The 10,968-nt window shown below is 58.7% G+C and overlaps 6 protein-coding genes across 6 annotated transcripts; 4 read left to right on the top strand and 2 right to left on the bottom strand.

The window, feature by feature from the left end:
• Window positions 1-1,628: 1,628 nt before the first annotated feature.
• BDZ90DRAFT_258833 (hypothetical protein) lies at window positions 1,629-2,219 on the top strand (the record flags this gene model as incomplete). The annotated part of the gene is made up of 1 exon (XM_025508110.1): window positions 1,629-2,219. The coding sequence occupies one exon, from the start codon at window positions 1,629-1,631 to the stop codon at window positions 2,217-2,219; it is 591 nt and encodes a 196-aa protein (XP_025363364.1).
• A 313-nt stretch (window positions 2,220-2,532) lies between these two features.
• On the bottom strand, window positions 2,533-3,321 carry BDZ90DRAFT_258832 (orotate phosphoribosyltransferase; the record flags this gene model as incomplete). The annotated part of the gene is made up of 2 exons (XM_025508109.1): window positions 2,533-2,982; window positions 3,055-3,321. 2 exons carry the CDS (start codon window positions 3,319-3,321, stop codon window positions 2,533-2,535), a joined length of 717 nt encoding a protein of 238 aa, XP_025363363.1.
• Window positions 3,322-3,507: 186 nt separating this feature from the next.
• BDZ90DRAFT_230764 (hypothetical protein) lies at window positions 3,508-4,777 on the top strand. The gene has a single exon (XM_025505593.1). It carries the CDS (start codon window positions 3,556-3,558, stop codon window positions 4,741-4,743), a length of 1,188 nt encoding a protein of 395 aa, XP_025363362.1. The 5' UTR covers window positions 3,508-3,555; the 3' UTR covers window positions 4,744-4,777.
• A 130-nt stretch (window positions 4,778-4,907) lies between these two features.
• BDZ90DRAFT_230763 (hypothetical protein) lies at window positions 4,908-7,129 on the top strand. Its single transcript, XM_025505592.1, has 3 exons — window positions 4,908-5,379; window positions 5,447-5,542; window positions 5,618-7,129. Exons 1-3 carry the CDS (start codon window positions 5,009-5,011, stop codon window positions 6,930-6,932), a joined length of 1,782 nt encoding a protein of 593 aa, XP_025363361.1. The 5' UTR covers window positions 4,908-5,008; the 3' UTR covers window positions 6,933-7,129.
• On the bottom strand, window positions 7,012-7,999 carry BDZ90DRAFT_217653 (DUF1753-domain-containing protein; the record flags this gene model as incomplete). The annotated part of the gene is made up of 2 exons (XM_025504327.1): window positions 7,012-7,365; window positions 7,451-7,999. The coding sequence occupies 2 exons, from the start codon at window positions 7,997-7,999 to the stop codon at window positions 7,012-7,014; spliced, it is 903 nt and encodes a 300-aa protein (XP_025363360.1).
• A 278-nt stretch (window positions 8,000-8,277) lies between these two features.
• On the top strand, window positions 8,278-10,662 carry BDZ90DRAFT_258829 (hypothetical protein; the record flags this gene model as incomplete). The annotated part of the gene is made up of 1 exon (XM_025508108.1): window positions 8,278-10,662. The coding sequence occupies one exon, from the start codon at window positions 8,278-8,280 to the stop codon at window positions 10,660-10,662; it is 2,385 nt and encodes a 794-aa protein (XP_025363359.1).
• Window positions 10,663-10,968: the final 306 nt, after the last annotated feature.

The following is a 10,968-nucleotide window of genomic DNA, read 5'->3' as shown; positions in this document are numbered from 1 at the left end:
GGGGATCATTATTGTCGTCCGACGCTTGCTGACACCGCTCATCGACGGTATGTGAGCGAATCGCAACGACTGATGAGTGAGCAAAGATAGGCGCTGAAAGACTGCGCCTGGGTAGCGACGGAGAATGACAGAGGGGGAAAAGCCAATCGGCGTGACCGGGGCATCCTCTCAGACCATCAGGGGCGGGCGGGGCAAAATTACGATGAAGGAGGAGGGCGGCGATGCTCGGCTCATTTACTCATCATTCAATCAATCAATCACCGTCTGGGCGTCAAGGTGATGGCGACGAGCGGCGGGCAGGTACCGAGGCTGGAGTAGCCATCGTAGCGCGCAGGACTCTACTGTTCCTCGACGTGGACCTAGCTGCGAACAAGGTACGGATCTAGACAGCTTTGACGTGATGCGGCGGCATGCACAGCGCAAGAGCATGAGAAAAATACGAAGCAACCTGTTGGCGTAGAGGAATGAGATGGATTAGCGCAGCGCAGCCACTGGCTCGAATGAATGTGCGGACCTCGGTGACGGGATTGATATCTTTGACAGAGCGGGGGACTAAAGGCGTCGTGAGAACAAGGAAAGGGGAGCGAGCGGCAATCGGCAGCTGTGCGTAAATTGACGCGGTGTCGTCGAAGGCAACGTCCGGCTAAACAGTCGGACAGTCATTTGCTTGCATCGTCGGAGCGGGAGGTGTTTCTGGTGGCGGCGTTGATGGTGAGGCGAAGGTCAAAGGACAAAGGCGTTGGTATGCGGCGTTGTGAGCGATGATGACGGCGAGGACAGCGAGCGAGCGAGACATCGGGCTCCAATCGATCCAGAGTCAGTGACCTCCGACAAGTTCCAATGATTGCCGTACAGGACTGCGTGGCGCACTGAGCACGACCAGGTGCGTGAGAATAAGAAGACATGGATGCGCAGACTGCGTACGATGTACTGCCAAGCAACGTCGCCCGACGTCATCAAATGCCCGTCATGATCACTTGGATAAGCGCGTGCAGGTCCATAGGCAGGAACGGATGACATCCAATGCGAGATGCTCATCGATGAGCCGCGGCGTCCATGTGAGAAAGGGCGAGGGATGAAGGCGATGAGCCGCGGCGATGACGATGGAGACGATGTCAAAGGAGAGCTTTGACTACCACGGGAGGAGTGGAGTCGTCCTCAATCAGACGAGCGACTCCCTTGACCACTATCAAGCGTATCAAGCGGCCATGGATCCAAAGACGACTGGTCATGTATTCAAGAGAGACTGAAAGTATCGCTTCGAATGGCAATGATGTCACGACTCTTGCTCAGCCTCGGCGGTCTCGAGCTTTATAAGGTCGCTGCGTCAAGGGTCTGTTCACCTTGCGTCGCGACCAAGACATCAGCGGGGCCTATGTATCAGACAGCACCGCATATGGGCTCGCGCGCAAGACATGGGCCTGACTGTGAGACCGCGAGAAGGTGTGACAGGCAGGGGAGGCCCCTCTTGGATGACGCGGTGTAAGACATGTCCCATCTGATCCCGTGGGGAAGGTCTCGTAACCACCTATGTTGCTACCAAGGCACGACTGTAGCCAAAAGCATAACCTTTGCCGTCTACCACCACAACCACCACCACTCAGCCCACTCCACGCCGTCCCCACACAATGCCTCTCAGGGATCGCTTCGAAATGATGCGCGCCTTCTCGATCCAGTCGCGCAAGAAGACCAAGGAGCTGAAAGGCAAGAGCAGAGAAATCGAGCCCGTATCTGCTCGTGAGGCTGCTGTCGCTGCTGCCAAGGCCGATGGGGATGGTAGCTTGCTTCCCAAATACAGTGACCTGGTCAGTAGCGTCACCGGTAATTCTGACTCCTCTGCCACCTCGACTCCCTCTGGCTCCTCTGACCTCTCGCCAGCGGACTTGTCATCCGTCTTGGAAATGACTGCCTCTGACGCAACGGCTGCCGCTGAGAAGCAGAGGCTTCGCGCCCGTTACGACAAGCTGGAGGAGGAGTACCTGAAGGGCCTGAACAGGAAAGCAGGTGCTGCGTTACCTTCTACGTCGCTTGACATGTGTCCTCGCCCAGGGGTCGGAGCACAGTACGACTCCAGGGGTAATGGAAACAGTACAGCTGCGGTCGACGTCGCCGCTGATTCTCTGCCGGCTCAAAAGTACCGTCCTCAGGATGATATCGATGTCTTGCCCAAGAAGAAGGGCCCAAAGCTCTCCAAGTGTAAGAGCGTCAAAAATCTCTGAAAGAAGTCGGCGGCCGCGCCTCCCTGTGAGCCCGATGAACGGGATCCCGCGCCACATCTGGTGGCTTATACCTGAAGACGGTCAGTCGTCAAAGCAGTACGAGCGACCCGGATCCTCAACGCCCGCTTGCATCTTCACTCTCTCATGGTGCTCGCAGGGAGTCTAATTTGCCTCTGAAAGCCATGGACCTTGCATCCTCTTGTCTGCAGCGAACACTCGCTTCGTCTCGTTCTCGTCATCGTTCTCTCCGCTCTCCTTCGCCTTTCCTTCACTTCACTCCGTTTCTTGAATGACATCTTTCTATTCCCTCCAATCACTTACTCGCGGGCTCCACGACGCCATACCTCTGGCGGTACTCCTTCATGCCCTCGACCTCGTTGCTCATACCCTTACCCTCCAAGAATGCAATGACCTGATTCAGGTTCACCACGCTCACAACCTTGGTTCCCAACCTCTGCTGGACGGCGCCCACAGCGGAGGTCTCATCTCCTTCCTTGACCTTCTCTTGCCTATCCAGCGCAATGACGATCCCGACAAGTTGACCTCCCTCGGCCTTGATGATGTCAACTGCCTCGTTGATCGCCGTTCCTGCCGTAATGACATCGTCGAGGATGATGACGCGCTTTCCCTTCATGGGTGCGCCTACCAGCGTACCACCCTCACCATGGTCCTTCTTCTCCTTTCGGTTGAAGCAGAATCCGAGGTCGAGGCTGTGTGGTGGCAAAGAAAGGGAGAGGGAGACGCCGGTTGCGAGTGGGATGCCCTGCGTGTGCGAGAGGGTCCGGTCAGAAGTCTGCCATAGTGAGCAGGTCTTGCAAGGCTGCGCTTCTCTCACCTTGTATGCAGGTCCAAACAGGACGGTATTCTCCCTCTCCTCCTTCGTCTCGCCTAGCAGCCCACTCCTGACAATCTCCTCGGCGTAGCATCTTGCGAGCTCTGCCACCTTGGCTCCCGAATTGAAGAGGCCCGCATTGAAGAAGTAGGGAGACTTGCGGCCAGATTTGAGCGTGTAGGGCCCCTTGAACGCCAAGATGTTCGATGCGAGGAGAAGATCCAGGTAGGACTTCTGGTGAGGCAGGACCTGGGCTGAGGATGATGACATGCCGGCAGAGAGTGGTGCGATTGGGACGACGAGAAGGAGTGACGCCGGGGGTGGGGAAGCCTTGAAAGGCAATTTAATTGCTCGCGTCTCGTCGGAACGGAGCAACGCGGTTTGTCGTGGGCGGGCGAGCGGAAAGGAGAAGCCCAAGGCGGACAGAGAGATCAACACTTTGGTCCGTCGCCGTCTGTCGCTCGAGGAACACGCTGCTCAGCCTCACCTCACCATCAGGTCAAAATGGCAGCTAGAGGGCGCGGCAGCAATGCCCTCTACCTCGAGCTACTTCAACATCAGCATGAACAGCTCAAGGCGTCTTCAAGCCTGGCGGCACCACACTATGCCCGCGCCATTGCAGCACTCAGTGCCTGTCCGGTACCACTGAACGATGTTGAGGCGCTTGGCGATCTCGATGGCTTCTCGCCCGGACTCAAGAGGTGGCTGGCCCAGGCAGTGAGGGACAGAGGAGGCGAAGCTACAATCAAGGCCAAACGGACGCAAGCAAAGCAATGCCGCGCTAGTGACCTCAGTCTGCTTGACTCACTCGATGCGGCGGGAGAGGAAGCGCAAGATGAACCTGAAGCGTCAACATCGCGGGCAATCAGCAGCAGCACATCGGCAGGCAAGAGCACGATCAGGAAGCGCAAGGCAGTCTCGAAGAAGGATGGATCAGCAAAGCCAAAAGCATACACACCACCTCGTCGCTCAGGAGGGTGGGGCATTCTCATTGGCCTCTGGCTCCTCACCCAGCAAGAGCCCTCCACCTCCTTGCACCCCCACTTCTCCAAGGATGACATTATATCCACAGCCAAGAAGTACAGTCGCTCCTCCTATACGCACTCGATTGTAGCGCGCTTTGCGTCCTCGTCGTCAGCAAGTGGGGCAGGGAAGGCCTATTCAACAGCCTGGGATACGATGCGCACGCTGCTCAAGCACGACTTGGTGTGGCAGACGGGAAGGCCAGCAATGTTCGGTCTGAGTGAGGTAGGATTGGAGGTGGCGAGAAGCATCGCCAAAGAGGAAGGGAAGCTGAATGAGGCGGTAGGAGAAGATGAAGGGTCGGCCCTGTCGGGAGAGGAAGACGAGCAGGATGATCCTCAGCTGGCAGAGAGCTCAGACCGTGGTGTTCCTCGACATGCCTCGACGGCGAGCAACGACATAGACGCAGAGTACGAATATATACTGCACGGGACACCTGGCGCTGCCTCATCAGCAGCAAGAAAGCGGAAGAATCAGCCATCGTCGGCGGCGGCTGTAGGGGGAAATGAGAGCACTACAAGCTCTCGAAGGGGAGCAGCCCTGAAATTGCCGCCAAGGTCTGCAGCCACTGCAGAGGGAAGGGCGGCCAAGACCACTAAGGTGCCCGCTAGAGGCTGCCGGAGAGGGGCGCCTACTGAGACAATCGAGCTGAGCAGCGATAGCGAATGAAGCTCTCTGTGCAATCATACCTTTCATCATGCCGTCATCATCGTACAGCATTCTTCGCCGCCGGTCGCGGCGAAGCAGCCCGTAAAGTGGTCGGGCGGACTGGCGGCGCGTCGACGCGTCCGTCCGCTGATCCTGCCTGACCTGACTTGGGATGCAGCTCTCCACTCCTTCTTCCCCTACTCGTGGCATCTTACCATCGACGATTTCGAACGATGCTTGCCTCTGCCTCATCTAGCCTATAGTGCAATTCTTGGTACCGCGCGGCATGATCTCAACGCAGCAAACGCCCGCAGGCTCGCCTTCCACGACTGGCCAGCCATCTCGCCCCTCTCCCTCTTCACATGCCACCCCATCAGGCGCCTCCAAGCCGCGCCTCCTCTATCGTGGCCCTCTACGCCTGATCGACGGGACATTACTCAAAGGTGTGGCTTTTGTCTCTACCGTCGACCCCTTCGCAGCTCCCAACAATGCAGCGACCTCCGCAGGCGCCGGCGCAGACGATGCTGACATCTGCCTGGCGTTGGAGATGGCCAGAGGAAGGAGCACGTTGGGTATCGAGCAGGTGGATGAGGCTACCATGCCAAACACGTCTGCAGGATGTGATGTGAGACTTGAAGCTAGTGGAAGGATCAAAATGTACGTCTTGCAATGATATGCATACGAAGAGATGAAATCGGACTGACCGCCTCTCGCTCTCCCACAGGTTCATTGATCCTAACGAGCCACTGACTGCTGCCTACTTCGAGCGCAACTTCTGCTGGGGGGACGATTGGTCTGATGAAGGGAAGGAGAGGAGCAGGTGAGTCGATGGGCGTCGCAAGCAGACTCTACGAGCTGGGAATGCTGACTGCCTGACCGACGCTTTCTGTCACAGGACCGCCTTTCTGCTCTCGACTGGTACAGCGTCAACCCTACTCGCAACCTCAATCGACGGAAATGTTACGACAGACGCAGCATCGCAGTCACAAGATCCCTTTATGAGCTCCTACGCATCCAAATCAGCGGCGCCTCTCCCCCTCGTAGAGCGACGAAGCGCTGCACTCCAGCTGGTGCTGTTCGCACGAATGGGAGAGGGAGACTCGGTACTGGATGTCGTCGTCGGCCGGAGGGTGGTGCAGAAGCGTAGCAAAGCCGCCGCGGCTGGCAATGGACAAGCTCGAGGGATGAGCCAAGGTCTCAGACCAGACGATCCCCTGCCGCGCGTCCCCGCTGCTGCTGCCCTGCAGGACCCTCGACAGAAGACGAGGAGGGAGGGCGAAGAGGAATCCACCACCGCAGCTTCAGCGTCAGGTTCGACCATATGGCGCAAGACGGCTTCTGCACCCAATCTTGCACGGCCGCCGCTGCCGCCTGCCAGGTCATCGTCAGGCAGCGCGTCAGACCGAGGAGGAGATCGCAGCCTCGCGTCAGTCATGGAGGCTTCCTCGTCACAGGAGCAGCAGGAGCCTGCCTGTTCGAAGACGACATCAGTGAGGGGGGAAAGCAGCAGCAGCAGTGCTGCTCACGGCATGACAGGAGGCAATCACACGCCAGGAAGAAGAGGGGAGAAACGTCGCTCCACAGCTAGTGTGGCGGCGAACAGCAGACGCGGCCCAGAGCATCTATTATCGCCTTCCAAGAGGCGCCGCACTACAGTGGCTGGCCTGCCGAATGCTGTCGTCCCCACGCGCCCGCCGCCTCTCGCCCTTCAGCCGCCGCGGCCACCGCCAACTCAGCGAAGGCGTTCAGCTGCCTCTCCTACTCCAATGCCCGAGCCACCGCCCTCGGCCACTCTTGCGGCGCCCTCCGCAATGACAGCGTCCTCGTCGAAAGGGTACACCGCCCTCGAGCTCAAGAATCGCAGCGTGATCAAAAAGCTCGTCCAGCACCAGCTTCTTGGCCGCGGCCTAGAGCGGCGACGAGATCCCGGAGATGCGGACGGGCTCGAAGATGGAGAAGACGCAGAGGATGGTCCGACCGCAACAGACGATGGAGGGGCAGGCGACGAAGAGGAGGAAGAAGACTTCGATCGCCTCTTCCACGGGGCGTACACGTCCACTTGCGTCGCCCTGCGCCGGGACTTGAGCAGGAAAGCGATTCGGCGCGACGTGGCTGCGAAGGTTGTCAGGTGGCATTTGGATCTGTACCTTGAGGCTGGGGAGGACACGGGAGGAGCCGTAGTGACTTCAGGTGGCACGACCGAAGGATGAGCAATGTGTCATGTGGAGCGTGAGGGAGAGGCAATCCACTGTCCAGTCCACTGTCTATTAGTCATTAGCCATCATTGCTTCATCGTGATGAGGACGGCGCCAAACGGTCCAGTGTCGCCTTTGTCGTCTCGCTCCCTGCTGATCTCTTCTCTACCCTCCTTTGCCTCTCGTCATCCTCCCCTTCATCATCCTCCCGATCCATCTCATCATCGCTCCATCCGGGCAGCTCCTCCTCGATGGTCCTCGGTGCATTCCCTCCAGCGCCCGAGTTTGGGCCATCACCGCGTTCAATGGAGATACTGGCACGCAGCGGCAGGTAATGGGTGCGGTTCTGTTCCGTCGTGGCGAGTGAAGGCTTGCTAAGCGGTAAGGTGCGGTACGTCCCGTGTCGCAGGTGAAGAGCGTAGGAGTAGAGGAGGAGGGCAAAGTAGATCTGCACGCGATGGAGGAGGACGAGGAGAGGTCAGCATCATCTGCGACGGTGTGCGGGTCTTGTCAGCTTGCCCACGCCTGCTCACCTTGAGAATCCAACCCGCCGCCAAGACTGTTGTACTGAATGCGCTCTCGCTCCTCCAAACCTGCTGGGCCGCCTCAACCCTGGCCTGACCCTCCAACGCCTTGTGATGCTGCACGTCGCCTTTGGTCTCGTACTGCGCCTCGATCCCCTCAATCAAGCTCATCAGACCAGCTTGATAGGGACTGAGATTGGGCGGCTGGCCATTATGCTCCGTGTAGTAGTAGACGACCTGAAAGAAGTAGAGGGACCAGATGCTCGAGATGAGGTGGTCCGCTAGGTAGCAATGTGCGTATAAGACCACCGTGGGGCTGGACTCTTCGCTGATCCCGCGCAGTCCCCACAAAGAGATGAAGATGGTTCCCAAAGAGTAGGCATACAGGCTCAACTGCGACCAAGTTCCACCTTGAAAGATGGCGAGCAGGCCAAAGACGCCGGCGGATTTGTTGAAGAGGTTGAACAGCGTCAGGATGGTGCAGCCTAGCTTTAGGTCGACGAGCCGCAGGAAAGATGTGAAGGGGCCATACCGATGGAAGGAGGGGGTGATCGCCATTGTTTGGCGTCAGAGGCACGAGAGGTATTGCCGCCTGGGCTGAAAGATGCTGTTGAGTGTCGAGTGTTGAAGCTGCTGATGGGACGCACCGACGAACGGACGGACGGAAGACGGGCGGGCCGCAACTTGGAGCAAAGTGCTCGACGGGCGGGCGGATTGGGCAGATGCAGAGCTCTCAAGCGGGTCGGGCTGCTCTCGAGACGCAATCTGGATTCATCCTCCTCACCAACCAAGCACATCCTCATCGCCCCACGCATTTCCCTTCGTCTTCGCCAGGCATGGAGGCAGCTCCGACTCTGGTCGCGCATCCCGCGTCCGACGCCGACATGATGGCAGAGGACGTCTCTGCCTTCCAAGCAAATGCTGACACGATGGAGTACGACGAAGACCCTCACGTCGGGGCAGCATATGAGGATGAAGTCATCGCCGACGTGGAGATCGGGGACGCACATGATGAGACCAATAGTACGGACATGGGCGACGACGAGGTCGTTCAGCCTGAACCGGTAGCAGCAGCAGCAGCAACAACAGCAACAGAGCCACAGCAGGACTTGCAGTCCTCCCTGCCAATGGCAACGACGATGGCCTCAGCGCCGATGACGGTGGCCGAAGTTCCCATGGCAGGAGACGTGGCCGAGGGCTCCACGGGCGTACAAAGCGCACAAATTAGTGCATCTACGCCTGTGGCTGCTGAGCAAGGATACGAAGCTGTAGAGGCGGATGCGCCTCACGACCAAACGGAGTACGAGCAGCCAGCCGCACATGACCATCAAGGACTCGCAGCCGTCGCAGAAGAGGCGGGCGAGCCCGCTGTCCATGTAGCAAGCGAGGATGCTGGAACCAGCGCTATCGGGTCAACAGCTAGTGGGGCCGTACAGCCGCTCACGAAAGGGTCAACCTCAGCAGTGCCGCAAGCTTCGATCAATGCTGAGCAAGCAGAGCCAAAGTCAGAGGCACGCGCTGAGGACGACGAGAATAACGACGGCGGTGAAGGCTCATCCGAGCAGGCGTCCACGTCAGGCAATGAGCAGCAGCCCAACGACGAAGCCGATGCCGCCTCAAGCAGCAATCCATCCAAGAACGAAGACAGCAACGCCAATGACGCCGCCTCGCATCCTACCAAGCAGCCTGCCGGCGACGACCCCAGCAAAGACCCCTCCCGTTCGTCCCATCGCGCCTCTACGCCGCCTCCCGCCCAAACCATCCGTCTGACATTCAACGACCAATCTTTCGCCCTCTTCGCCGCCTCCTCCGAGTCATCCACCTACCTCGCATACAAAGAGGGAGCGGAGGAAGACGAGATCGAGTCCATTCCTGCGCCTCCCCTCGCCGTGCCAAAGGAAATCTTCCACCAACCACTCTCGACCCTCTTCCCAGCCTTGAGAGTCAAAGAAGCCCTCGGCGAATTCCTCGAAGACGCTGATGGGGCCATAGCCTCACGAATCGCAGCCCTCGTCCCTCACACCTCCACGCGAACGGGGGGAACTACGCTCGTTCTCCAATTCCCTCAGCTCGGCCTCGCCCTGAGGGAGGACTCCGTCTACGTTAGCGAAGTCAGTCTCAGCGACCTGGTCGCTGTGCACGAGGGAATGGCCTTCGAGGACAGTATGCATGTGGTGGTGAGCGAGGATGAGTGCTTCTTGAAGGAGTACAGGCTGCTGCAAGCTCAGGCTGAGGTGGCCGGGCTGGGTGGCGGAGATGATGAGGTCAATGGGCTGAGGCAAGGAGTCATACCGCAGGACTTTTTCGATGAGGTCAAGGCTGTCGAAGAAAAGTGGCAGAGTGAGCATGGCAGGGATGCGCAGCCGGGAAATGAGGAGGCGCACGACGCGACGTCCGACGATAAACAGGAAGGAGTGAGCGCCGAGGTCGAGCAGAATCAAGGGCAAGAGCAAGGTGCCACAGACGCTGCAGAGCAAACTTTCGTCACTGCCGCCGGCGATGACCACGAAGAAGAAGGAGACGAGCAGGATGGAGCCGCAGGCGATCATGATGACGCCGATAACGCCTATGCCGACGATGCGGCCGCTGAAGGCCAAGACGCAGAGGCGACAAAGCAAGACGCCAAGACAGGCGCAGAGACTGAGGCAGAGGCTGTGGCAGAAGCAGAGGCAGAAGCAGAGGAGCCCAGCTACGAGCCTGTCGCTGACGAAGGTGTAGAAGGCAACGAGGACGAGGAAGACGCCACTGGAGAGCAGGAAGTGCTTGTCGAGTATGAGGAAGAAGAGGGAGAAGAAGGCGAAGAAGGAGCCGCAGGCGAAGAAGCGGACGAAGATCAAGGTCAAGTAGACGATGCGTACGAACCAGAAGATGGGGAGCAAGACTACACAGCGGAGGGTGACGACAACGGAGAAGAAGAAGAAGGCGAAGACTACGCTGAGGACGCCGATGGAGAGGAAGAGCTCGAAGCCGGTTACGGCGAAGATGGGGAAGACGCCGAGGCTCTCAATGGCGAAGACAACAGTGCCCAGGGCGACGAGGCAGGGGCTAACGGTGAGCTCGAAGCAGCAGAATCAGCGGCGACGAAAGAAGTCAAGCCGATCAACACCGGCGCAGCTACTCTGGGCAAGCGCTCCTTTGATGCAGAAGCTGAAGATCAGACCGAAGACGAGGCGCATGCGGACTCAGGTACGGAGAGCAAGAAGGCGAAGGCGTCCCACTAGAAGAGAGCTACGAGCTCTCCACCTCTCAGCGCAGATTGAGGCTGAGCAGTATTGCTCGCCAGCCATGCCCGTCTCACTCTGCTACGAGTGGTCGCCGGCATCGTCGCACACTCAACGCACGTCCAGCCACGTCCAGCCGCAATTATCTTCAGACCGTTCGATCAACGTCATCATCACCTCGACCCGCATCCCCCGCAAGATCGCATTCCTCCACTCAAGCTGTACATTTACTCATGATCACCATCTGCGCCCGACGCACTGCGAGGCGAGGGCTGGCTGCCAGTCGATGCGATTGGCACAGTCGCC

The sequence above is a fragment of the Jaminaea rosea genome (genome assembly GCF_003144245.1).
Source record: "Jaminaea rosea strain MCA 5214 unplaced genomic scaffold BDZ90scaffold_3, whole genome shotgun sequence".
NCBI classification, from domain to species: Eukaryota; Fungi; Basidiomycota; class Exobasidiomycetes; order Microstromatales; genus Jaminaea; species Jaminaea rosea.
This window is presented reverse-complemented; position numbering and strand designations above follow the sequence as displayed.